Below are 27366 nucleotides of genomic sequence, written 5' to 3' on the forward strand. Positions count from 1 at the left end.
TCCACTTGAGCACTCCCATCTTACTGCCTAACATATGCTCAACAAATAGGAGTTTCTTGGGGGCTAGAAACTACCAGAAATTATCCACATCCTAACTAGTCCTTAAAATCACCTAGTTTGCCCACTTCTACAGCTGGAAGCCAGTCTCCACCACAGGTGTTCTTAGCAGTATATGGCTCTGGAAGATTACACTGCAGGCATATAATGCAGTAATTGACTGAACCTACCCTTCTTACCAGGGCGAAGCTGACACTACTGCTGAGACAAGTATCCAGCTGTTGGCAGGCAAATGGAGGATCATTGAATATCATAATACCTACCCTTGAGACCTGACTGATCAATCATTCTGAGCACTGAAAGGAAGTACTCAGTCCTCTAACCTCACCTGGGATCCGTAACTCTGGGTAGTTTCACATCAGACTTTCTTGCCCTAGGTTTCCATAGAAGAGAGTTGCCATATGCCAGCACCAACCCTCCTAATCCCCAATGCCTGGGGCATTTTAACACATAATTCTAAGAAAACAGCTGCTCAGGTAACAAAAATAAATAGAAAATTTGTGGACTGAAACAATACCATGAAAAACTTGATTCAAGTGACATATTTAGAACTCTGCATACTCAGCAGAGAATATTCTTTTTCAAAAGCACCTTTGTAATATTTATAATAACTGATCATGTATTAAACCAAAGAAAATTTCAAATTCCCAAAAGCAGGATTCTTTCAGGCTGCATTCTTATATCCCAACGCAACAAAACAAAATAAACAGTAACCACCACCACCATCAAACTATCAATCCATTTAGAAAATTTCAAACTCTTGAATGAATGAGAACATCAAACTGAATTAGATTATTACAGAAAAAAATTAAAGTACTACATATCAAAATCAAAATACTACATATACATATCAAAAACATAATAGAGAGAAAAGTTCATACCCTTAAATATATTTATTAAATACTAAAAGGAAACAAACTAACCAAAGAATTGAAAATATGTCAACAAATTTAAAGAGAAAGGAACCAACAAAAATAGAAAGCAATTACCAAAAATAAAAGCAAAAATAAATGATTAGAGAATATAAAACAGACTTTGATCAATAAACCAAGAGCTTGTTCTTTAAAAGGGCCGTTCTGACAAACAGCAAAAACAAAGAAAACAGAAAAAAAATATATTAGGAAAGGAAAAAAGTATATGATCAAATACAAAACAATAGAATTATCACAGAATATTATATACAACTTAACAATAATAAACCTGAAAATCAAGGTAAAACTAATGGTTTTCTAGAAGACAAACCACTAGAAAAGATGCACAGGAGAAAAAAAAGGCAAATACTTGAATAAAGCAATACCCTTAAAAGGCAGTGAAAAGTTATAAAAGATTTCCCCAAAAAGGCACAACCCCAGAACCTTCAAGGTACTAATTTACTTAAATTTTCCAGAGCAAGTTGCTCAGTCGTGTCTGACTCTTTGTGACCCTATGAACTGTATCCCACTAGACTCCTCTGTCCGTGGCATTTTCCAGGAAGGAATACTGAAGTGGGTTGCCATTTCCTTCTCCAGGGGATCCTCTTGACCCAGGGACTAAACCTGCATCTCTCGCATTGCAGGCAGATTCTTTACCATTGAGCCACCAGGAAAGCCCTTTTATTAAGCCAAATACCAAATAAAACCCTAAAACCAAATCTGACAAAGATAACAAAGAAACAAAATTATAGACTAATCTCACGTAACAACTGTTGCAAAAAGCCTGAAATCAATTCTGATATTGCATTAAAGGAAAAAAACAAAAATGAGAGAATTTTTATTCTAGAAGTTATTGGTGATTGACATGAAATATACTAATAAACTAAAGAAAAAAAATCTGTATTAGATTCTCCAAAGAGCCTAAAACGGCATCTATTTAAAACAACTCTTGCTAAAATAGAAATTTAAGGAATACATTAAGATCAAAACTATGTATTACTCAAACAAGAAGCATTCCTAACATAGCAAACATCAAAACACACTATTACACTACAGTATTGAAAATAAAAATTTAGGACCAAATGGCTCAATGGAATCAAAGAGTCAATAAAAGAAAATGTATATTTGGGAATGCAGGAAATATTAGTGGTTATATTTTATATCAGTGTGTAAAGATGACCTATCTACCCAGTTTATCATTCGGAAAAAAATTAAGTTAAATCTCTATTTCATATGAAACACACAAAAATGTTAGGTAAATTTTTAAAATTTCACTATTAAAAATACTGAATGATGGTTGAAGATCCTGTGTGCTACAACTAAGTAAGACCTGGTGCAGTCAAATATATAAATTAATAAAAATAAATTAAGGGCTTCCCTGGTGGCTCAGTGGTAAAGAATCCACCTGCCAATGCAGGAGACACGGGTTCGATCTCTGGTCTGGGAGGATCCCACAGGCCTCGGAGCAACTAAGCCCATGTGCCACAACTATTGAGCCTGTGCTCTAGAGCCCAAGAATCACAACTACTGAAGCCTGTGCTCTGCAACAAGAGAAGTCACCGCAATGAGAAGTCTGCATGCCACAAGTAGAGAGCAGCCCCTGTTCGCCACAACTAGAGAAAAGCTTGAGCAGCAACAAAGACACAGGACAGCCAAAAATAAATAAATAAACAAAATTATATAAAAAAGTTTCGTTTAAAAAAAAAGCAAATTTAAAAATAAATACTGGAATAAATATGGAATAAATAAATTCCGTAATGTTGGGGTAGGACAGATTTTCTCAAAAAGAGTTAAAACTCCAAACCAATAAAGGAAACAATTTTCTGATAAAACATGAATTAAAATATGCATATGACCAGTGAGATTTTATCAATAAAATTTATTATAATCTATATTAACAAAGATAACTACACATAATATGTAAAGAATTCTCATAAATGTAGAAAGAAATACAAAGAGCCAAAAGAAGACAGGCAAAAAGTAGCAATTTAATAGAAAAAGAAATCAATGGAAAAACAGCTCACTAGTAATAAAAATTTAAGCAACAATGAAATATTTTTCCCACCAGAATAGCAAAAAAATTGAAGATTCTTAATGCCCAGGGAAAGTTACACAATCAGTGCATATAAATAATATGGAAAGCCCTTATAAAAGGAAATTTGGCATTAGCTATAAACACTTTTTGGACTATAAAGAAAGCCGAGCGCTGAAGAATTGATGCTTTTGAACTGTGGTGTTGGAGAAGACTCTTGAGAGTCCCTTGGACTGCAAGGAGATCCAGCCAGTCCATTCTAAAGGAGATCAGTCCTGGGTGTTCATTGGAAGAACTAATGTTGAAGCTGAAACTCCAATACTTGGGCCACCAGATGTGAAGAGCTGACTCATTGGAAAAGACCCTGATGCTGGGAAAGATTGAGGGCAGGAGAAGAAGGGGATGACAGAGGATGAGATGGCTGGATGGCATCACCGACTCGATGGACATGGGTTTGGGTAAACTCCGGGACTTGGTGATGGACAGGGAGGCCTGGCGTGCTGCGGTTCATGGGGTCGCAAGGAGTCGGACACGACTGAGCGACTGAACTGAATTGAACTGATAAACATTTTTAGTGTACCTACTCTGAACCAGCAATTTCACTTTTAGAAAGTAGCTTACTATAACATTCACCCATGCACACAAAAATGTATGCTCAATGTTGCTCAGTGCAACATGGTTTCCAACTTTTCTTACAGCCAAAAAGCCTGTAAACAGATCATGTTTAAACAAACTACAGTACTTTAAGAAATCACTTTCAGAGTACTATGGAATACTCTGTAGACATTAAAAAGAAAAGAGTAAGTCACAAAGTATGGACAGAATAAATAACAGCAAAACTACAAAATAGTACATAAAACACAATCTATTTTGGTGATTATATATATTTATATATATATATAGTCATCAAAACAAATAGGTACACATGTGTACACATACTTAGTACATGAACATGAGAAAAAATTGAGGAGGAATATGAACCAATTGACAAAAACTCCTCACTTTCTACATTATCGCATTTAAATGGTTTATAATATACCTATATTATTTTTGTTATCAGAAAAATAAAAATAAGAGATTAAAATGTATGACATACACTTTCAATCACATCACAACAGAAACTGCAGACAATCCTTCTAGTACTCACTTGTGGTCCTTGAAAATGTCCACCAGAAAATTTTGGTTAATGGCTGGAAATATCTTAAAGAGTTGCTTCTCCTTTAGCTTAGTGGCACAATCTTTCTCAAACATAAGCGCCTCCCTTTTCTAAAACAAACAAACAAAAAACATAAAACTCATTCTTACGATGGAATTTACAATACTGGTTATGCTGATCTAAAAGCACGGTTATTTCACTGCAAAAACACTAATAATTTAAAAGCAACCACAGACTTTCTTCATTGATTAAAGGCTGAAATTAGTAATGTAAGTATTTTTGCACTGTTTACTTATAGCCCATTTTTCACTAAGTATTTGAAGCTGCTTATTAATACATGCACATAATCACACATATACATATACATGTGTGTGCATGTGTATATATATATACTCTCACATATGACACACCTAACACATGTGCTGTATCGCTCAGTCATATCCATCTCTTTGTGACCCTATGGACTGTAGCCTGCCAGGATCCTCTGTTCATGGGATTCTCCAGGGAAGAATACTGGAGTGGGTTGCCATGCCCTCCTCCAGAGGATATTCCCAATACAGGGATTGAACACAGGTCTCCTGCACTGCAGGTGGATTCTTTACCGTCTGAGCCACCAGGGAAGCCCACATGCAATCATATATTACACAAAAAGGATGAAGAATATACATATAAACAGGATATAAATAAATGAAGAAATCAGAGAGTAGAGAAAATAAAGGTAAGAATATAGGATAAAGCTAGCAAGAAAATTAGTATAAATAAGTGCATGCTACAAAATCCTGTACAATTGCTAAAGGTGGGTCACAAATTCAGTTCTGAGCTTATCAATGGCCAAAGCAAAGGAGGAAACAAAGATTCTCAGTGTCCATGAAATAAAAACAAATCAGTTGCTCAGGAGAAGAACAGCTTTTCCTGGTACTGAGACCTGAGAGAAATTTCTCCCATGGGTCCTCATATAAGGGACACTGTGTGATACTGTGAACAACGTCCTTAAAAACATATTGTCCTCAATGGGCAGAAACTACAATGTACAAATGAGTTGCAAATTCAGGTTGACAGAAAAATCCACATTAAAAATTTTTTTCACAAACACATTTATTCCAAAGGAATTGTATGAGAATTGCTAATTGTTATTTTTTTAAAGTCATATTTGGATTGTTTAAATTGCCAAACCAAACAGGCTTTTCTAATATGTGCTAATTTAATTCTTGACCTGTCTCTTGAGAAACCTGTATGCAGGTCAGGAAGCAACAGTTAGAACAATTAGAACTGGACATGGAACAACAGACTGGTTCCAAATAGGAAAAGGAGTACGTCAAGGCTGTATATTGTCACCCTGCTTATTTAACTTATATGCAGAGAACATCATGAGAAATGCTGGGCTGGATGAAGCTCAAGCTGGAATCAAGATTGCCAGGAGAAATATCAATAACCTCAGATATGCAGATGACACCACCCTTATGGCAGAAAGTGTAGAAGAACTAAAGAGCCTCTTGATGAAAGTGAAAAAGGAGAGTGAAAGAGTTGGCTTAAAGCTCAACATTCAGAAGACTAAAGATCATGGCATCTGGTCCCATCACTTCATGGGAAATAGATGGGGAAACAGTGGAAACAGTGTCAGAATTTATTTTGGGGGGCTCCAAAATCACTGCAGATAGTGATTGCGGCCATGAAATTAAAAGACGCTTACTCCTTGGAAGGAAAGTTATGACCAACCTAGACAGCATATTAAGAAGCAGAGACATTACTTTGCCAACAAAGGTCCGTCTAGTCAAGGCTATGGTTTTTCCAGTGGTCATGTATGGATGTGAGAGTTGGACTGTGAAGAAAGCTGAGCACTGAAGAATTGATGCTTTTGAACTGTGGTGTTGGAGAAGACTCTTGAGAGTCCCTTGGACTGCAAGGAGATCCAACCAGTCCATCCTAAAGGAGATTAGTTCTGGGTGTTCATTGGAAGGACTGATGTTGAAGCTGAAACTCCAATGCTTTGACCACCTCGTGCGAAGAGTTGACTCATTTGAAAAGACCCTGATGCTGGGAAGGATTGGGGGCAGGAGGAGAAGGGGACAACAGAGGATGAGATGGCTAGATGGCATCACCGACTCGATGGACATGGATTTGGGTAAACTCTGGGAGTTGGTGATGGACAGGGAGGCCTGGCGTGCTGCGATTCATGGGGTCACAAAGAGTCGGATTCGACTGAGCGACTGAACTGAACTGAACTGAAGAATTATAGTAATCATTTGTAAAGGGATTTCTAACTCTAAGACAATTTGTTGACATTGTGATTTAACTATGTAATATTTTTGTTTATTCCAAAGTCCTAGTGTCTAAAAAATAACTTCCTATAAAATTTCAAAGGGTCTTTGAAAATGTAAAAATTACAATAATTTAGGATAATCCTAGAATAGCTATTGGTTTTGAAACCTAGCCATATTTAGGCCATTTATAATACCAAACAACAACAACAAAAGAATCACAATAGGCGACAACCTGACCAGTCAAAAAGACTGGTGAAGCTGAATATATCACATACCACAAGGGTGATGAAAACAAGCCACCTCAAGAATTTTAAATATTTCACATCTTATTTTAAGATACACATTATAATCTGATCTTACTAAAAAATTCAGTGATTTTTTTTTTAAAAACCTCAGTGATCAGATTTACTAGCATCTGCCAGGTCATAGAGTATCTCTACACTACAAATTCTAAGGTCTTATCAATTAACTGAAAACAGCAAGGAGATCAAATCAGTCCATCCTAAAGGAAATCAACCCTGAATACTCATTGGAAGGACTGATGCTGCAGCTGAAGCTCCAAGACTTTGGCCACTTGATGCAAAGAGTCAACTCACTGGAAAAGACCCTGATGCTTGGAAAGATAGAGGGCAGAAGGAGAAGGGGGAGACAGAGGATGAGATCACAGAATGGCATCAGCGACTCAATGGACAGGAGTTTGAGCAAATTCCAAGAGATAGTGAAGGACAGGGAAGCTCGGTGTGCTGCAGTTCATGAAGTCGCAGAGTTGGACATTACTTAGCAACTGAACAACCATCATCTTAGAATTAATTATCCTCTTCATGCATTATGCCTAATGTTTATTTTATATTCTTTGCTTTAAAAGAATTTCAAGTGTATTTCTCCTTTGGAAAATTCTGAGAAATTTCTCCAGAAATTCTCTTACTGAGGCTCTACTTAAGCAGGAATAGCTTTAGGATCAAAAGAGTATAGCTTCTATTATCAAATTCACAGAAAGACAAGAAAAATCACTGACAGAAAAAAAAAATTAAGTTGGAAAGTCAAAGAAACTTATTTGTTCATCATTATGTGAAGTGAAGTGAAGTGAAAGTCGCTCAGTCGTGTCTGACTCTTTGCAACGCCATCGACTATACAGTCCATGGAATTCTCTAGGCCAGAATACTGGAGTGGGTAGCCTTTTCCCTTCTCCAGGGGATCTTCCCAACTCAGGTATACTAAGAGATAAAAAGGCAGGTTAGAACCATAAAGAAAAGTTTCAGTAGCAGAAAACATCATTTCAACAAAAAGTGTCTCATCATTTGAGCATAAGTTCTAGGCTTTCCTTATTTTTTAAGAAAATCTATTTCTCCAATTAATTACATATGTAAATTGAAGAGGATATCTGAAACAACACTAAATTATAAGATCCTACTGGAGAGACTGTTCCTTGGATTATATACACATGTAAAGATGGTAACGGTAGCATATTTCCAACTTAATTAACAAGACAAGTGGGGAAAATAAATATGAAAGTGGAAGAATCCCATCATTCTTTCTATGCCCCCATTCTGTCGATATATATTTCAACCAATATAAAGGTGTTCCTTTGAGCAGTCAAATGAGTAGAAAAAGAGGGTAAAATATTATAAGATCACCAACTAAGAATTTTTTTTTTTCCTTGAGAACTGAACTAATAATCTCTAAGGTCTTTTCCCTTGGTTTTGAAATTCTCTAATACTAATTTTCAGAATTCCAAAAAAAGTTAAGAAAAAGAAATGCAAAAGAAACCAAATTCTCTTACAACTTCATATAGTTAGATAGGTTGAAAAAGAACAAAAATTAAATTCAGAGCAAAGTGAAGTATCTGTTTGAACTTGTCTTACTGAAAAGTTAGATAGGAAAAGAAGAGTACTTAATTTAAGATTTGAAAGTTTCTAAAATTTTTCTCTAAAAAATTTTGCTTCAAATATGACCACTTCAATAGCAAAACAATCATTTATTACTAACTTATGAATGAAATTATCTTCAAATGAAATATTTCTTTCATGTTTTCATAGAATGAAAAAATTACAGAAGTAAAATTATAGATAAGAAATATACATCTACAAAATTAAATCCAAAACAACAGATTTAACATAACTGGCTTACTGTTATAGAATATCAACTAATTTTCCAGAAGTAAAAACCTCCAACTTCAAACTACATTTAAAACATTTTTCAATTTTAACACTAACTTCAATCAGGTTAAAATAGATTCCAGACTACAAAAAGTAGAATCAAATGAAAATCACAAACTAAACATGTAATCAAACTAGAGTAAAAACCAAAGGCTTAATATTTATACTAACTCATACCAAATCATGCTTTTCCTGTAAGGCAATTTCTTCTGACATTATTTCTCTGAGTGATACTTTTTTAGTTTGAGTGTTCCAATGATCCAATAAGGGTAGCATTTCAGGTGCTGCTAAAGTCTTCAGCAATTTTTTGCCTGTTCTCTGAGATGATTTTTGTTCTGAATGATCAACACCAACCAGAGAAGGATCTACAAAAGTAGTATCAATAGTGTCAGACCATGACTAATAAATGTACAAATTAACAATTATTCTGATGTAACATAATTCATTCTGTTATATTTACCTCAGACAAATCCATAAAACATGACTTTATACTCTTTGCTTATAAGTATAATACAGTTTGCAAATTTCAAAATATATCTTTACATAATTACAAGTGTGAAATATGTATAAATGTAGGAATACTTCAAATGAGCAACAATCTGAGTATCACTGTACATCAACCCAATGCTTCCCACTCTTTTTCATATCCCTTCAACAGAGAAAACAGTAACACACATATACACTGATAAACAGAGGAAGCTGCAGCCAATCAGGAGCAACCAGCTAGAGCAGCTGGTCTGGAGTTCTTGAAGCACTCCAAGAACTAAAAGGATAAATATTTTTGCAAATCTGTAACCCACTGGAGGCACACAATAAATATTGAATATTGATATTCAAGATAAAGAAGGAACTGAACATTCTAAGAAGTTTATAACAGTAAGACCTAACGTATATTTCAGCTTTTCTAAGAGCAACACATTCTGATATATACTTTTGCTCTCCTGGAAAGTGAAGAAATAGCTAATACTGTCATCTGAATAACTGATACTATTTGGGAACCTCCAGCTCTCAAACAACTTTGGTTCTTGAAGCTACAATACAGGTCTGGATTAAAGTTAAGAATCTTCACTCTAACAATCTTCAGTCTGGAGTCCTAGTATGAAGTGAACAGAAGCATTTAGAGAAACTCAAGCACAAAAGCAGGACCTAGAACAGGTCTGCCACTGTGCACTAACCACTTAAGACACTGCATCTAAGAAATCTTCTGGAATCAAATATTTTCAGTTTGGCAGATATACCCAAAAAGCAAGCTGACTTTTATGCTCTAATCATATTAACATCAATAAAAATTTAATAGCCAAAGTAATATTTCAATGATGCTATCAAAGACAGGAATATTTTATTGCTCTCAAACCAGAACAGTTTTCTACCATTCACAACAAAATCATAAACAGGAAACACTCTGAATATATGCATTAGAGCACACCTAGGTGCTTCAAAACATTTGTGAAAAAAAAATTTTCAACTGAAGTATAGTTGATCTACAACGTTGTGTTAGTTTTCAGTTATAACCTGAAAGTTAAATAATACAGGGCCTTTTTTCTTCTTTAAGTTTTATTTTATATCAATATTAAATGTTCAATTTTTTAAAACTTATCTACAAGTCAAAATTATTTGGTAACATTTTGTGGAAGTATATTTAAAATGAGTTGAAATTCATACACACACACCAAGTTTCAACATCAAGATAAGAACATCAGAAGTGAAACTATGTGATTTACCTTGAATTAACTTGCCACAAGATACTTCTTCTTGTCTTTGTCGCTCCTAAACACAAAGGCAGAATAGGGGATTGGCAAAGAAGTGTGCGTTAGAAAACAAGTTTATGTTATTTTTCTCAGTAATAATTTCTCCTTATAAAACTATCAATCATTCTTGCTAAATCTAATAAATCTAGATAAATATAAATTATGATTACATCTATGTATCTTTTCCACTTTTAGAGCTCTTATGCTGTAATTTTTTTAAAAATGTTTATGTAACTTATTAGCATTTCAAGTCTTTAAGGAGCAAAAAACTATTTATGATTTTTTTCCCTAAAATAAAAAATCAATTATATTGAGCTCCATCATTTATTATATAGTTTGGTCAATCTGGATATAATCTAAAATACTAGAAAGAGAAAAAAAATCAGTAATCTGTTAACTGGTAAAATTCATTCTCTCTCAAACTAAAAATTCAATAGAATCTTTCAGATAACATAACAGATTGTATTGAAGAGCAAAGGTAACAAAATGGACACAAAAGGAGCTCTTTACAAAAAGAAGCCTACCAACCATTACAGATTCTTTCCATTTCTCATGAATCACTTTAGCCAGATTCAGATCTATATGAACCACACAATCCTCAACTGTTAGGGATCCTTGTGAGGAGAGGAAAAAAGAAAAGAAAATATGACCATTACTCATTATACATTTGCAGAAAACATACTCAACTACCTTACACATCATAAAACTAATCTGTATTTTTAATTACTAACCTATGTCTCTAGTTTTAAAACTCTTAGAATATTTTTATGTAATATGGCATTGTTTTCACACTTCTTGGCAGATGTAATTATACAATGTTTCATATAGTTAAGTTATTCATGTCCATTACACTAAATATATTTAGTATGTTCACTTCCATTAAGTTAAGACTTTCCAGTAAGTGTGTCCTAAGGAATTATCTTGCCTTAAGTGTATCTGGAATAGCATCAAAGGATTAAAAAGATGTATCTGTGCAAACAAGTATGAAGTAAATACCAGAGAAAATTTTCAATATATGCATGGGATGAATACAAACTCTATACTGTTTCTTGAAATTATATATTTAAAAATCCTCTACAAACACATGGTGCCAAAACCAATAATGTAGTCAACATACTTTTACACTTGTTAACATACAAAATAATTTTAAAACTGAACTAAAACTATCTATATTCTAGTCACAGAAAGATGCACATATAGGTAATAATTTACTTTTTCCTTACCTGAATCAATACCAACAGGGCCAAATAATTCATTGAGCTGAAAAGCCAGTTCAGGGGGCAATGCCAATTCAAGACAGTCTATGGTCAGAGATTTGGTTGTCATTGGAGTGGGATTCAGTGTCTCAGCTTTATCTTCTTTAGTAACTCCAGCTGACAAAGTATTCCCTGCCATTAGAATTGTCTCCATTTCCTGTTTCTCTTCAATCATAAATTCTTCTGTGTTTGGAAATTTCACATAGTCCTTTGGAAGATTTTCATTTTTATTTATTTCAAAAGAGTTAGTAAAATAAGTTTCTTCATGTAATTCAAGATTCGAAGTGCTTGATACAGAGTTCAAAATATCAGACAAATTCAAAGAAGAATGTATATCATCTCCAGTCTCTGCAATTTCTGAATTCTTTTCCATTTCACTCACATTTTTAGTGGTAGTAGCTTTTAGAGTATCTGGAAAAAACTGCTTCACATGATATAAACCTGAAAGTTCTGTTTGACTATTAGGAAGTACTTCATTACTATTATTTAGCTCTACAGTAGGAAGTATACTTGTTATTAATCCAGGTTTTTCAGTAGTTGTAGCTCTTATTTCTGCCTGCTCTAAGTTTTCCTTTTCGGAATTGCAGGTAGACTGTACATTAGTGTTATTGATATCAATTCCATGGCTAAATTCTAGCACAGAAAAATTAGAATCCTCTAAGCTTCCTCTTTGGCTAATAATTTCCTTCAAATTCAGTCCCAGAGAAAATGGCCCAATTTGTGCTTCATTGTATGATTTTTTTATATTCTCAAATTCAGTATCCTCACATAATTTGGTTTCAGAATCCAATAAAAGGCTTGTGGCCCAAATAATATCTTTGTTACACCTCTCATATAAGTCTTTTAGGGCTTCTAATGAAAACGATCCAAATAGTTTACAAAGAATGTTAAGATTTTCAGATTCATCAGCACTGGTAAGCTCACTTTCTTCAACATACGTGCTTTTGTCATACATTACCCTATATGGAATTGTTTCTTGAACATCCAATTTTGTGTTAATATTGAAAGTTTTTGGTTTAAATCCATCTAATCTTCCTGTTAATACTCTCAGAGAATCGGAAACACTAATTTTATTTTTTTCTACTTTCCATAAGAGAGCAAAATCCTGTGGTTCAGTCTGGGTACACATGCCTACTCTTATTCCAGGGTCTCCTTTAGTCTTTTCTTCTGAAAATTCAGCTAAAGTTTGTGGTCCTATTTCTCCAGGGACAGCTGGCACACTATTGATATAAGGAAGAGACAATATGTGTTCCCTACGAATCTTTTTACTCGGACAAGTCTTATCCTCATAGGTCATTTCATTGGGCAGCATTTCAGAACTTCCTCGAGTACAACTACCCAATGTTTTTAGCTCTTCAGGGCTTGTGCCCCAACAGGTCTCATGTGCTGGGTATAAGGATATTTCATTCATACTGTTGTTAGTTCCAAATTCTAGGTTGGGTTCATTTAAGCCAGCCTTTGGTATCCTTGATCTGTGCTCTCTCTGAGCTATAGAATCAGGGGAAGGCCAGTCACCCACAATGTTGAATGAATCTCTTTCAGTGTTTTTGTAAGTATCATATTTACAGCTATTGAAAGATTCCAAGGCATCATCACACTGTGACCTGTTATCATCCTCTACATTTTCATATGGAGATCCTTGTGGCTGGATACAATCTACACACACAGATAAACTATTATCTAATACTTTATGTGACTGAGGGCGATTATACTTTTTGTCATTTTGTACAGATGAGGCTTTTTCCGTTTTTCGGTTCCTTTTTGTCCTCTGACCAATAGTCCTATCAACTGGCCAGTCACCAACAAAAGACAGCTCGTGTCTTGGAAACTTTTCCAAAGTTGATTTGCTTTTTTGTTTTCCAAAGGCTTTTTTCTTTACTGCCGCTCTTTCTTCCAATATTTCACTAGATGAAGATTTTTCATTTTGATGGGGTACCGGATTTGAAAGACCACACTCTCCTTGATTATTTTCACCATAACAACTACTTGGTGACATCCTCTCTAACAAACTATCTGCATTGGTTTCACTACACTCTTTTTCGAGAGCCATTTCTACTGGCTCTTCCTTCTCACTTTTGTCTGTAACTTGTACTTCACTTTCAGAATCAGGAAAGTAAGTGTGTGGAGCTTCCTGAATGAAAGCATTCTGAATATTGGGATTCATATCACTTATTTCTTTTTTTCCTTTGTTTAAATCTGCGTTAGGGAGATATGCAACATTCTCAGGTAACATATTTTCTTTGGTCACATCAAGTTTCTTCTCTTCAGTTAACTCTAGATGCTTCAAAGACGAGGATAAAACATTTTCTTCTTTTTCAGAAGTAACATCTTCATTGTCTCTTGGGCTGTAAGATTTTTTTTTAAGTATTATAACAAAATCTCTTACTGTTATGATTAGTAATATTAATACTTTTAATATTAATATTTAAACTAAAGAACATTAATATTATGATTTAAACTAAAGAATCTTTCAACTGAAAGACAAGATACCTGATCTTTCCCTAATACATGATGAACATATCCCTTTATTGTAATCCCAACACCTAGTACAACGCCTGACATACGAGAAGCACTCACACTTTTTTTTGAATTGAATAATTAACAGATTTTCAGTTAAGGTGTTTATTATGCATTAAATATTAAAGTTAAGGTTTTAAATTTGTTCCCAGGACAGGACACCTCCTGGGCGCCTTTCCAACTTACTTAAGCTTAATACATGTGAAACTAGGTCTGCCTCTGTACTACCTGTCATTTGCTACCAGGGAAAATGCTTAAGATTGATTTACAAAGTCACAAAGAGTCAATCAACATGATTTGCACAATTAAGTCAAAAGAGAGAAAGGGAGGACAGCTCTCATTTGAGATGTCACTTGCTAAATTTTCTTTTAAATCATCCTCAATGTTATTTTCAGACTCAGAGCACTTTTGCCAAATCATTTTATTAATACTTTCAACTTCAGTGCATTTTCCTTATTTGTCAACTCATCTTCCTTTCTTTATTGCAGGAGTTCTCAAAGGCCCATCTCTCCCATGAAGCCTTCCTAAGTGAAATCACACTTAACCAGTTTTCTACATCCAGATGCTATTATAAGTCCTTTACAAGTTTTAATTCATAATCCTTATGACATCCTTATAAGCAAAGTGTTATTGCCATTTTGCAAATGAGGAGCTGAAATATAGAGAGATCTTATAATCTGTCAAGATTAAGCTTTGGGATATGAAGCCAGGAAATACAGCTAAGGAGCCCATATTCTTATCCATTTTGCAACAGTGCAGTATTTACAAATCTTCTTTTCCTAGCTCCTTTTCAACAGAGTCTTTCAACCCCTACCATCAAAAAATGTGAGCATTCAGAACTCTCTACATATTTAAGGCTCTTCCGTCTTCATTTACTTATTCAATTGTTTATGTGCCCTAAATATTTTTTAACAGAATCAGTACTATCCTGAACTACAAACTTCCAAAGGCAATGACTTGTATTATTCAATCAAAGTATACCAGGAATAATAACTTTTTATGATAGCTTGAAAGTATTTTTATTATTATCTAAGAGGATTAAGAAGTAATGTAACTACAAAATAACAACAGAGGGTAGATAAGGTAACAGATAAATACTGCAATAACAGCAAGTTAAATAAAGAAGACAGGAATATTCAGGGCATAAAGATGGACCTACATAAATCAGAAGACAATGAAACTCCCACATATGTCATCACTCACATAAACTTTTACTTCTCTTGCTAACCATAAGTATCCTGCTCTAGGTAAGTGTAAGTAAGTGTTAGTCGCTCAGTCGTGCCCGACTCTTTGTGACCCCATGGACTGCAGACCACCAGGCTCCTCTGTCCATGAAATTTTCCAGGCAAGGATACTGGAGTGGGTTGCCATTTCCTTCTCCAGGGGATCTTCCCAACCCAGGGATCAAACCCGGGTCTCCTGCACTGCAGGCAGATTCTTTACTGACTGAGCTACAAGGGAAGCTCTAGGTAAAACTAAACCTAAACCTTATAAACAACTAACTTACTTTTAAAGTTATTTTGCAGTGATTTTAGAAGTTTCAAAATTATCTTTTTTTTTTTGGCCTCCTCTCACAGTATGCGAGATCTTCTTTCTCCGCCAATCAGGGATCAAAACCACATTCCCCTGCAGTGGAAGCAAGGAGTCCTAACCACTGGACCACCAGAGAAGTCCAAAGTTATATTTTTTCTTAGGCTGCAAGTCCACTTGTAAATTAAGCAAAAAAAATTTTTTTTAATGTTTATTTGGCTCTCAACTTAGAAGATAAAGTAACTCGGACTTTTTTTTTTTTTTTTTTTCTGGGCTTATGAGATCTAGTTCCCTGACCAGGTATCAAACCTGGGACCACGCCAGTGAGAGCAGAGTCCTAACCACTGGACCACCAGGGAATTCCTTTGAAATTATCACACTTTTTAAATTAGGTTTTTAAATTGAACTTTGGTACATAGAGACTTTAACCTACCTAGTACTTCTGTCACAAGAATATGCACACAACTCAATGCGTTCGATTTTCTCTGGAACTGAAGAACTCATGATTATTGGCACTGAAACAAAACGTTGATAGTGTTCCAACATTCTTGTTATTTTTTCTTTGCTTATCCCATGAATATTACGCCTAAAAATTCCAAGGTGGAAAAAGGGAAGGAGAAACATCAGTAATGACATTTTTAAAAAATCAGCTCATATAATGTCAAAAAAACAAACATTTCTAATATATAAAAATATCAAAATTTGTTTATTATGACACAATGTAAACTATTTCATTTTCATTTTCATTTTATTCAGGATGTCCTAAATTACTATTTTCTTAATCATGCCACATAATCTTTTCCAAACATCCTCTATCAAGTTGGAAAAAACCCAGCAAATATTAATAACTTTAAAAGAACTTATTTGTAAGCGCTATTAAAAAAAAAACTCATAAGAATATGGCCATCATTTTAATTAATTAATTACTAACTAGTGACTAAAAAAATTCTACTCAGAGGCTCTCACTTACACCAGTACAGCAGACAAGATGTCCCAAAGGACTCTCCTATTACAATAAAATTGGATCCCATATAAAGTAAACACATACTTTAATACATCTTAAGTTCAAACAAAGAGAAAAAAAATTCCTATTTGAAGTTTTTGGATGTCCAAATATGAAATCTGCTATATTTGTGCTTTCACTCATTGTAGCTTATTTCTTTGTTTTTGTTTATAAGCTCGTATACTTAGCTGAATCTAATATATGGGAATCCTTAGGTCTGAAACTGAGAGTGCTTTCATTCATACAGCATCAGGAGTTGCATCTGCCAAGAGGCAAGATGGTATGCTTTAGTTCTTTAAGGGTTTTATCTTAATGAAAACATCTCAATTGCAACTCTCCTATCTCAGGTTGGATCCAAGGTTTAGTGTCTGGATCCTGGGGCTAATATCAGCATTTGCCAGCTGGGCAAATCTGGCTTTCATATTTACATACCTCCATCTTGTCTGGTTTCAGATCACAAAGAAGCAAAGAGATACAAAATATGAAAGAGAGGTTAAGAGACATAGACATAGAGGACAGACCAAAAAGGTCTAGTATGTATCTATCCAAGTCCCAGAAAGAGAAGAGAGAGTACGTGGGACAGAAAAAATTTAAAGAAAAATGGTTTAAGAATTTTCCAGAACTGATGAAAGACATCAATCTCCTAATCTCACAAGTTCAACAAATCCCAAGCAAGATAAATAAGAAATCCGCAACTAGAAACACAGCACTGAAATTGTCATTCACCAAAGATAGAAATCATATTAAAAGCAACTAGAAATTTGATAAATGAATTATCTACAAAGAAAACAACCATTAGAATTATACCTGACAACAATAGTAATGGAATCCAGAAGACAGTTAAATGTTATCAATAACAGAAACTGTAAATCTAGAACATATACACTCAGCAAAAGCTTACAAGAATGAGCACAATAAAAGAACTTCTAGATTTAAAAAAAAAAAGTTTGACATAAAGCATGCCTAAATTGTAAAGAAAATTCTAAAAGATGAATGTCAGGCAGAAGAAAATTCTCAGATGAAAGGCCTATGATAAAAGAAAAATTAAGCACAAAGCAATAACTAAATGAGTGAAAACAAATACTACCTGTACATTCTAGACAGTCAGAGCCTGTAAGCTGGAAGGGAGGTTAATTATCAGAGTTAATATACTTGAAAGTTCTTGTATGTGGGACGAGGAAGGCTAAGAAAATGGTTTAACTTAAAAGTCTGCATGATAAAACTTTTAATGTAACTAATAAAAGACTTAAAATAGTATATGTAATCTCCAAACTAGTAGAGAAGGAAAAAATGAGCAACCAAATCTGCATTCAATTCTAAAATATCTGAAGTAAGGCAAGATAGGAAAAAATCAAATATTTAATTTTCTGTGATGGGAAAAAACAATCACAAAAAATGTGAGATAAATAAAAAGTAAGCAGAATGAGACAGTAAGAAACAAGACCAATTATATGAATAACCAAAATAACTGTAAAAAAACTAGAATATCAGTTAAAAGCTAAAGACAGTGAATTTTTTAAAACCCAGCCATACTGGTTATAAGAGATACACCTAAATACAAAGATGCTGAAAGGTTGAAAAAAGAAGTATAGAAAAATTAGTAACACTCAAATACTAACTAAAAAAAGCTGGCATATTTCTATTTATATTAGACAATTAGATTTTATAACAAAAATTAATACTAATAAAAGAAAATCAGTGGACAAGGATAAAAGCTTCAATTAGAGTGACAAAAAAATCTTAAGATTATATGGACTTCAAAAAATATCCTCAGTATATTTAAAACAAAAACAGAATTATAGGGAAAGACTAATATAATCAACATAATAGTGGTAGAGGAAGATTTCAACACACCTCTCACAGTAGATTTTTCTCATCCCTCTCTTAAAGATTAACCCATTAAGCAAAATTTTCAAAAAAGTAAAGTTATATATAATGTGAGCAAATGAATAAGTACAATTTAATGATATATTAATATACTGTAACCATTATACATTCTTATCAAGCAAATATGAACATTATAACAAGCTGATAATGAACTAGTAAAACACATATTTAAAAATATCAGAGAATTAGTATGATACAAACCACACAATCTTATCTACTGCAGTAAAGTTGAAAATCAATTTTTTGAGAAGATAAATTTATATCCATCTACTAAAAAATTCAAAATATAGTTCTAAATAACCCAAAGGTTAAAGAATAAAAGTAACAGTAATGCAAAGTAGAAAATTAATGATTAAAAGAAGATATTACACAGTAAAATTCTAGGAGCAGCTAACATGGTACTTAAGGAAATTTATAGCATTAAATGCTCATACTAGAAAGTGACCTAAACTTTCAGTTCAATCCTTACAAAAATAACAATAAACAAAGCAAAATAGTTTTTTTTAAAAAGCAAAGAAAGTAGAATAAAAGAGAAGCAGAAATGAATTAAACATAAAACAGACTTATAATAGAAAGCTCAACAAAGCAGAGATGTTTATTTGAAAATGCTAATAAAAAATCTGATCTCTGGTGAGAATAACCAAGAAAAAAGAAGATAAATATAAACATATTAGGATTAAAAAGGGGAACTAAGTATAGATATAGCAGAGATTTAAACTTTAAGAGAATATCAACCGTCTTAATAAACAGTCTTAATAAATTTGAAAACTTTGGTGTAATGGACAAATTCCAACTGAAACTTCTTACAAAGAAAACACACAATACAGTTTCATAAGTAACTCTTATCAAACATTCAAACTTACATAAACTCAGAAAAGAGAAAAAAAGAAAATACTTTCCAACTAACTCTATGAACCTAAGGCCATCATACCAAAACCAGGCAAGACAAGGCAAAGAATAAAAACTGTAAGTCAATCTCACTCATTCATGCAGATGCAAAAATCCTAAACAAAATATTAGAAAACCAAATCTAGTAATGTATCAAGAGGATAATAAAAAGTAATAAAGTACTGATACATGCTACAACATGGGTGAACCTTGAAAACATTATGTCAAGTGAAGCTGCCAGACACAAACATTCACATATGATTCCACTTACATGAAATGTTCAGAACAGGCAAATTAACAGAGACAGAAAACCAGATTAGTGATTGCCAAGGGGTAAAGTGGAACTGGGAGTGACTGGCAATAGCAGGTACAGGGTTTCTTTTTGAGGTGATGAAAACATTCATTAATTAGATAGTGGTGATGGTTGCACAATGCTGTAAATATCCTGAAGACAAACTGTCCTTCAGTTAGTACTGAAATTAGTTCAAATTACCAAGAAGAAAAGACCCTGACCAAAATTAATTTAGGGCTATCTCTATGGGAATACAAAGCACAAAACAAAATATACTGTTCGTGTCCTGAGTAACATTTTCATCCAAATTAAACAATTAAAGAAAAACGTATAATCTTGTGGGGGAAAGCAGAGCGAGTAGTGAAAAACCTGAACAGCTAACATTTGCTACCTTTTCTGTTTACACCTTCTCACTTCCCTCCAGCACTGTAAGTCACCCAGCAGCTACAATTTGTTCCTTCCAGTGGCACATAGTTCAGGTTTGCCAAACCCTAGTCTCTTCTAGTTTCAGATACTGACATTATATTTTTAATAAGTAACAAAATACTGGCAATATAAGACAAGTGGAATTTTTCTGTTTATTAACCCAATTTCAGAACAAAAAGATACAAATTCTTCATAAACTGAAAAAGAGAACCTACAGGCAATACAAAATTTGTCAATTTTTAAGTGGCAAAGCCACAATCTAATCCATTTTGTTTTATTCATTATTTACAAGAGGAAAATAATCTAGATGGACTTTCTATCACTCTCACAAAACTAAAACATGTTATATAAGCTCTAAGTTTTACCTTGCAAGTTCCTTCGGTTTGAATTTCCACCATGTATCCGGTTCCCGGAAAAGGACTTTATATTTATGTTTTTGAGACTACATGCAAAAAAGACAAATGCATTTTTAAATAATTACTTCCATGAAATTAAATTTTCCCCAAATTCACAGCGTGTTAAAACTGAAAGAATATAAAAGATTATCTATCTTGATTTGAGTGTGTTACCTGGCAAGATGTAGTCTCTTTGATCCAACAACAAACTTCTAGAAATTTATGCTACTAATAAAAACTTATGTCAGAGTGCAAAATTATATATACAGCAGAATATCTAGTTCATCATTATTTGTAATAGCAAAACAATACACACAACTCAGTGTCTATTAATATGGAACTGGCTAAATAAAGGAGGATACAGCCATACAATGAAAATACACACAATGGCTTTTAAAATCCTCTATGTGTTAATGAGAAAAATGTTCTTAATGTAAACTGTTAAGAAAGTAAGATACAGAATTTTCACTAGAATAAAAAAAGATTAGTCACACATCTGCATATGTATAGAAAACTTCTGGAAGGATTCTCAAAAATACTATGAAAAGCACCTACCTCAAGGGAATAGGACTTTAGGCTTTCTTTTTCATGGCTTGAATACCTATCAGAATATATACATGACTTTTATAATTTTAAAGCTATTTTAAATGACAATGCATTCTTTTTTTGGGGGGCACATTGCACAGCTTGAGGGATCTTAGTTTCCCAAACAGGGATTGAACACACACCCTTGGCAGTGAAAGCAAAAAGTCCTAACTACTGGTCTGCCAGGGAATCATGGAATTCCCAAAGACAGCTACCAGGAAACTATTTTTCAAAACTCTAGTATTTTGGCACAGCAATGCCAAAAAAATAAAAAGAGAGAGAGAAACTATTCTACCTGAACCTTTTCCATCTCAACTAATGTCAATCTTCAGTTACACAGGCCAAAACCCAACTTGATGCCATACTTAACGCCTCTCTTTCACATCCACATCAATCCAATAAGAAATTCAATTGGCTCTACTTTAAAAATATATCCAGAATCTAATCTCCACTCGCCATGACCTTCACTGCTACAATGTTGGTCTGAACCATGTCATCTCTTACTTTAACTACCACGATAGCCCTCTAACAAGTCTCCTTCCTGCTTCTCCCCCACTCCCAAGTCTATTCTCAACACTTCCCTACAGTGATTCTTTTAACAGTCAGATCATGTCACTACTCAGCTCAAAACCCTGTTATGAACTAATGAATTTATCCGCTCAAATCTTATATGTGGAAACTCCCACTCCACCATGTGACTGCGTTTGGAGATAGGACCTTTATGGAAGTAATTAGGGTTAATGAAGTTAAAAGTTTAGGGCAATGATCTGGTAAGATTAGTGTCCCTATAAGAAGAGACACCAGAGAACTTGCTCTCTCTACCATGTGAGAACACAGCAAGAAGATGGCCATCTGTAACGCAAGAAGAGAACTCTCAACAGAACTTGATCCTCCTGGACCTTGATCTGGGACATCTAGCCCCCAAAACTGTGAGAAAATAAAATTCCTCTTGTTTACACTATCCAGTCTATGGTAATTTTTATGGTAACCTGAGCAGACTAATGTATCTTCCATGTCACTCAAGGTAAAATCCTAAATCCTCATAGAGACCTATGTATAAGCCCTTACATAGTCTGCCCTGCCATCTCCCTGACCACCATTACATCTCTGACCTCACCTCCCACTATTGATCCCTTCAGTTTTATGACAAGATACCAATAGTAGTCATTGTTATTTTCTGTCATTCTGAAAGAAAGGTCCAAAGATCAACCCAGACATCAAGGTAGGTAGTGACATAATACCCTGTAATGAGCCTGCTCACTTCCATCTCCTCACCTCAGCACCAAATTTCTATAACTTATTCAATGGCCAGCAATAGTCCAGGTCTCTAATTACCTAAAAGGGTACATTTAGCTCTTAGAATCAAACTAATTTTAAATGCACACATACACACAAAAAAGAGACTAAGCATTTAAAGACTTTTTCAACTCCCATATCAATGGACAAATCTTAACAATAAGTTATATTACTTAAGAGGATTCTGACTTAGGTCAACCTATATGACAGGCCACAAGGGAAGATACTACTCTGCCATATATTATTATGTTTGTATGTATACACACACACACACATATTTATGTTTAGCCAGTAGAAACTAAGCATACTTGACTGTTCCCTATTTATCCCTAACTTATTATTTTAGCTACTTTTGTGAATGACAGTCCAGACGGTAATAGACTATTATTTCTAATCTATCCCACTCTTCTATACCTTTCATTATCTTAATAACAAAAGAAGCAAAAGATGATCCTCTTCTCTACAGTAATTCCTGCATCTACTTCTTTATGAAGACAAAAGCATTTGGCATCTAAGATAAGCAGGAGTCCTTTATATTTCTAAGTAGAGTTGGAAAGAGTCAAGGAATCAGTATTGGAAAAAAAGATTTATATTTTTAATTATTACATAATAAAAAAGGGAAAAGATAACATTATAGAAAATCAGAAACACATAACTTGGGGACTTATTTTCTACATAGGAAAATAAAGTGTTAAAAAATTTTCTAAGATGACAGCAGGAAGCTAAGAAAAACCTACAGAGGCGTCAAGTAAGGTTAAGGGGGAAGCACGTCCCCGTGGTAAATATATTAGTCTAGAAATTAGGAACTCCTAAGGCCAGAAAGTGAACTGAATTTCAGCTCCCAAAGAAGTCTGTTTCCTCTACCATGCTGCACAGAAGTAAAATCTCATTTGCTTTCAAAGGAAACAATTTTCTTTAGCAAAGTAAAGAATCACACCTTCAAAAAAGTACAAACACACTAGGCACAGCAAAGCGGGTATAAGCTGGATGTGTTAAAAACACAGAATAGCAAGTATAATATTCATTAACTAAAGAAACAAGCTGAGCTTCAATGTGCCAGACATGTGTTAATCTTGGGAGAATAAAACAAATAATACACATACTCACAAAAGCTTCACTCATCAATTTATTCAACAAATATATATTTAGTATATGCCAGTGCTATACTTTGTAGATTCAATGATGAATAAAACAGTAGCCCTACCCTCAAGAAAAATAGATGGCTTAAAGCCAAATTCAGCCCATTAGCCAATATTTGAACAGATTAGGAACTAAGGAGATATATATATATATTTAGCATTTAAAGGATTGTTTAAAAATAATATGCAACAGACTATGGCCTGTAAAACCTAAAGTATTGACTATCTGGTGTTTTCTAGACAAAAATTAGTCAACTCATGACCTACTGATAAAAACAATGTACTTAGTGCTATAACAGAAATAAGCCAGGGTGCCATGAAAGAAGAGTGCCCAAGTCAGCTTTTCAGTAAATGAATGAATGCTAACTTACTAAAAAGTCAGGACTGTTTGCTTGAATTCACTTAAGTATTAGTATCCCCCCAAAATTCCAAACCCACTATTAAAGACTTATGACAATTTATGGTACAAACCAAAGCAACATATGGCTTCATTTCCCATGCCTGTAGGTTTGTATTATCTATTATTACAGGAGACACCCTCTTCTCAAATGCTTCTTTTGCTGAAAAACAAACAGAAAATGAGCAATCACTTTTAATAACAATATGTCTTAAAAATCTAACCTTATTGATTAGATTTGAAATTTCATAATTTGAAAATCATAGATATGTGCTAATTTTACTCACAATTCTACTTCTAAATATGCTGAAGAAGGAAATGGTAACCCACTCCAGTATTCTTGCCTGGAAAATCCCATGGACAGAGGAGCCTGCTATAGTCCATGGGGTCACAAGAGTCAGATACAACTTAGCAACTAAACCACCACTACTTCTAAATACTATTTTGAGTATATGAAAAACTAAAGCACAGGAAAATGCTGAATAATAAATCCTAAATACTAAAATTGTAATCAGAAATTAAGTAAAAACTGTCTGGTCTAAGTTTGATGTGTATATTAAATGTATAGACAGCATAAATGGGGGGGAAGTTTTCACCAAAACCAATAAAAAGACAATAATCTAATTTAAAAATGGCAAAAGATCTAAAGAGAAAGCTCTCCAAAGGAGATAAACAAGTAGCCAAAAAATGGCTACTTGTCAACAAAAATGTTGACCAAAAAATGGTCAACATCATCAGCCATCAGGGAAATGCAAATCAAAACCACAATGAGATACCACTTAACACCCACCATCAGGATAGCCATAGTTCAAAAGATCAGATTAAAAACAATTTTCTAATTAAAAAAAAAAGACAAGATAATAACAAGTGTTAGTAAAGATGAAGAGAAGTTGGAACTCTCATAAACTGCTACTGAGAATGTAAAATGGTGCTCTTGCTTTGGAAAATAGCTTGGCAGTTCCTAAAAAGGTAAAACATAAACAGGTATGTTCATAGCAACATTATTCATAATAGCCAAAAAAATGAAAACAATATAAATATCTATCAACTAATGAATGGATAAATGAAATGTGGCATATACACATAATGGAATATTATTCAGCCATAAAAAAGAATGAACTACTGATACTTTGTACAACACAGATGAACCTTGAAAACATTATGCTAAGTGAAAAAAAAGCCATTCACAAAAGACCACATATTATATGATTCTACTTGGATAAAATTTCCAGAAGAGATAAACCTATGGAAAGTAAAGTAGTGGTTCCCTGGGGTTGGGAGAGAGTTAAGGAGAAATGAGGAGGGACTGCTAGTGGGTACGGGGTCTTTCTGAAGTGATAAAAATGTCCTAAATTTGATTGTGGTGATGGTTGTACAACAAGGAATATGTTTAAAACTATTTGACTCTTATCTCACTTAATAAAGCTTTTTTAGAAAGTTCTGCCAACTAATTTCAAATTATTATTTCTGCAGTTGTTGTTACAGAAAGGCAAGTTGAACTGCTGCTAAGCACTCTTCATTCTCATTTAACCTTTATAAGAATTCTGGGAGATTAGTACTATTAAACTCTTTTACAGATGAGGACACAGGATCCTGGAGAGTACAAATAACTTGCTTAAGATCACACAGCTGGTAACTGGCAAATCCAAGACTGCACTTGATCACATCAGACTGTTTTATTTCTGTGTTGGTATTTTCATATTCCTGATTTTCACTTTAATATTTACTTCAAGAAAGAATATAGAAAAATTTAACCATGTCTAAAGATGACAAATTCAAGAATAGCCTTCATAGTGAATTTATCACAAAAGAAAGGCTAAGTAAAATATTGTCTATATGTCTTAATAAGAATTTCCCATATAAAATTCAAACTATTCGTAACTAAACATTTCATGATAAAACCATCTTCAGTGAATAGCTGCACTAATAAGAAAATTAAGGTTTCACCTATAACCTTCCTGCAGGTTCAGTTTGAGGGAAGTCATTTTCCACTCTCACACAATCCTCTACAAAAATTAAGCCAACCTAGGGAAGACTAGTGGTTAACAATGCAAATTCTATTTTAGGAAACTGGAACCAGAGCGTGCCAGACAACTGTAACCATCTTGAACTATTTCCAGACCAATGTAGAAAATCTGACTTACTTCTGACAAGATCTCCATTGACTAAATAAAACTTAAACATTTCAGGCAATGTTCTAAGCTATTTTACAAAAATTAACTCATTTAATCCTCATCACAGATCTATGAGACTACCTCCTCCACTTATTATGTAATAAGAATTGCTATAGTTATAATTTTATCTACATTATATAATTATACTTTAGAATGAAAGTTAATTACAACTTAAAAGTTGTATGTCACTCAAAATAAAAACACTCGGCAGATTTTTTTCCTTTATATTGCTCTTAATATTATCCATCACCTGATGTCTATCCTTACCACGATTCTGGTTCCATTCATGTGCTTCTCCTAAGTATCTTACATCAAACTGGTATTGTCCATTTATGTAAAAATAATCATCAGTACTAAGAATGACTCCACTTGGATTATCCTCTTGCAAAGTCCTGTGAATGATAAATACAATTATTTTCATTAATTTTTCTTCTAAATTCTCTCTCCTGATTTTTGCAAGGTCATAATCCAAATTAATGATTTTTATTAGTATCTACTAAGCAAAAACGGGATTCGCTGATAGCTCAGTTGGTAAAGAATCTGCCTGCAATGCAGGAGACCCCTGTTTGATTCCTGGGTCGGGAAGATCAGCTGGAGAAGGGATAGGCTACCCACTCCAGTATTCTTGGGCTTCCTTTGTGGTTCAGCTGGTAAAAAATCTGCCTGCAAGGCGGGAGGACCTGGGTTCAATCCCTGGGTTGCGAAGATCCCCTGGAGAAGGGAAAGGCTACCCACTCCAGCATTCTGGCCTGGACAATTCCATGGACTCTATAGTCCATGGGGTTGCAGAGGTGGACACAACTGAGCAATTTTCACTCTCACTTTAAGAGAAAGAGATGCTGTTTTAATCCCTGAGCATCCATCGGTAAATTGCATTCATGAAGCTTACATTGTAGTGAATGCTCACTTGATCTCACTTTCTAAGACTCCTATATTTATCTTCTATCTCTAAGCTTTCCCCTCTGACACTTCACATCTATCTCAGCTATCTTTTGAATTTTTAACCACACTTTAAAGATCCCTTTTCAACTGTTATCCAACTTCTCTCCTTAACTGCTTTAGTATAAATGCTTTTTCAAGGTCTTAAGGTCTTCCATCCTTCCAGGGCAACACATTTTTCAAGATAGCCATTCGTGGCCTTCTTTCCAATAAATCCGAAAGTCTTTTTTTATCTTTCATTTTCCTTGGGCACAACAGCTTAACACTGTGGACCACTCTCTCTGAGAAAACTCAGCTGCCTCTCTCTGCACTTCCCAGTTA

General features: G+C 34.1%; 1 protein-coding gene across 3 annotated transcripts in view; it reads right to left on the reverse strand.

Moving 5' to 3' along the window:
• N4BP2 (NEDD4 binding protein 2) overlaps positions 1-27366 on the reverse strand; it is a 52917-nt gene that overhangs the window by 18586 nt on the left and 6965 nt on the right. For 2 of the 3 annotated variants that reach the window (XR_014082501.1, XM_081591988.1), the window contains exons 3-11: positions 26374-26498; positions 24007-24095; positions 20486-20562; positions 16058-16210; positions 11545-13922; positions 10850-10935; positions 10295-10340; positions 8751-8938; positions 4148-4266 (exon numbers count right to left, since the gene is read on the reverse strand). Coding sequence is in view for 1 of the 3 variants with exons in the window: in XM_081591988.1 (XP_081448114.1) it covers positions 4148-4266; positions 8751-8938; positions 10295-10340; positions 10850-10935; positions 11545-13922; positions 16058-16210; positions 20486-20562; positions 24007-24095; positions 26374-26498 (3261 nt within the window). In the remaining 2 variants the exon portion in view is untranslated. Of the gene's footprint in view, positions 1-4147; positions 4267-8750; positions 8939-10294; positions 10341-10845; positions 10936-11544; positions 13923-16057; positions 16211-20485; positions 20563-24006; positions 24096-26373; positions 26499-27366 lie in introns of all 3 variants that reach the window. The other variant, XR_014082503.1, reaches the window with a different exon arrangement.

Source organism: Giraffa tippelskirchi, chromosome 1, assembly GCF_054371585.1.
Source record: "Giraffa tippelskirchi isolate mGirTip1 chromosome 1, T2T-mGirTip1v1.2.pri, whole genome shotgun sequence".
Lineage (NCBI taxonomy): Eukaryota > Metazoa > Chordata > Mammalia > Artiodactyla > Giraffidae > Giraffa > Giraffa tippelskirchi.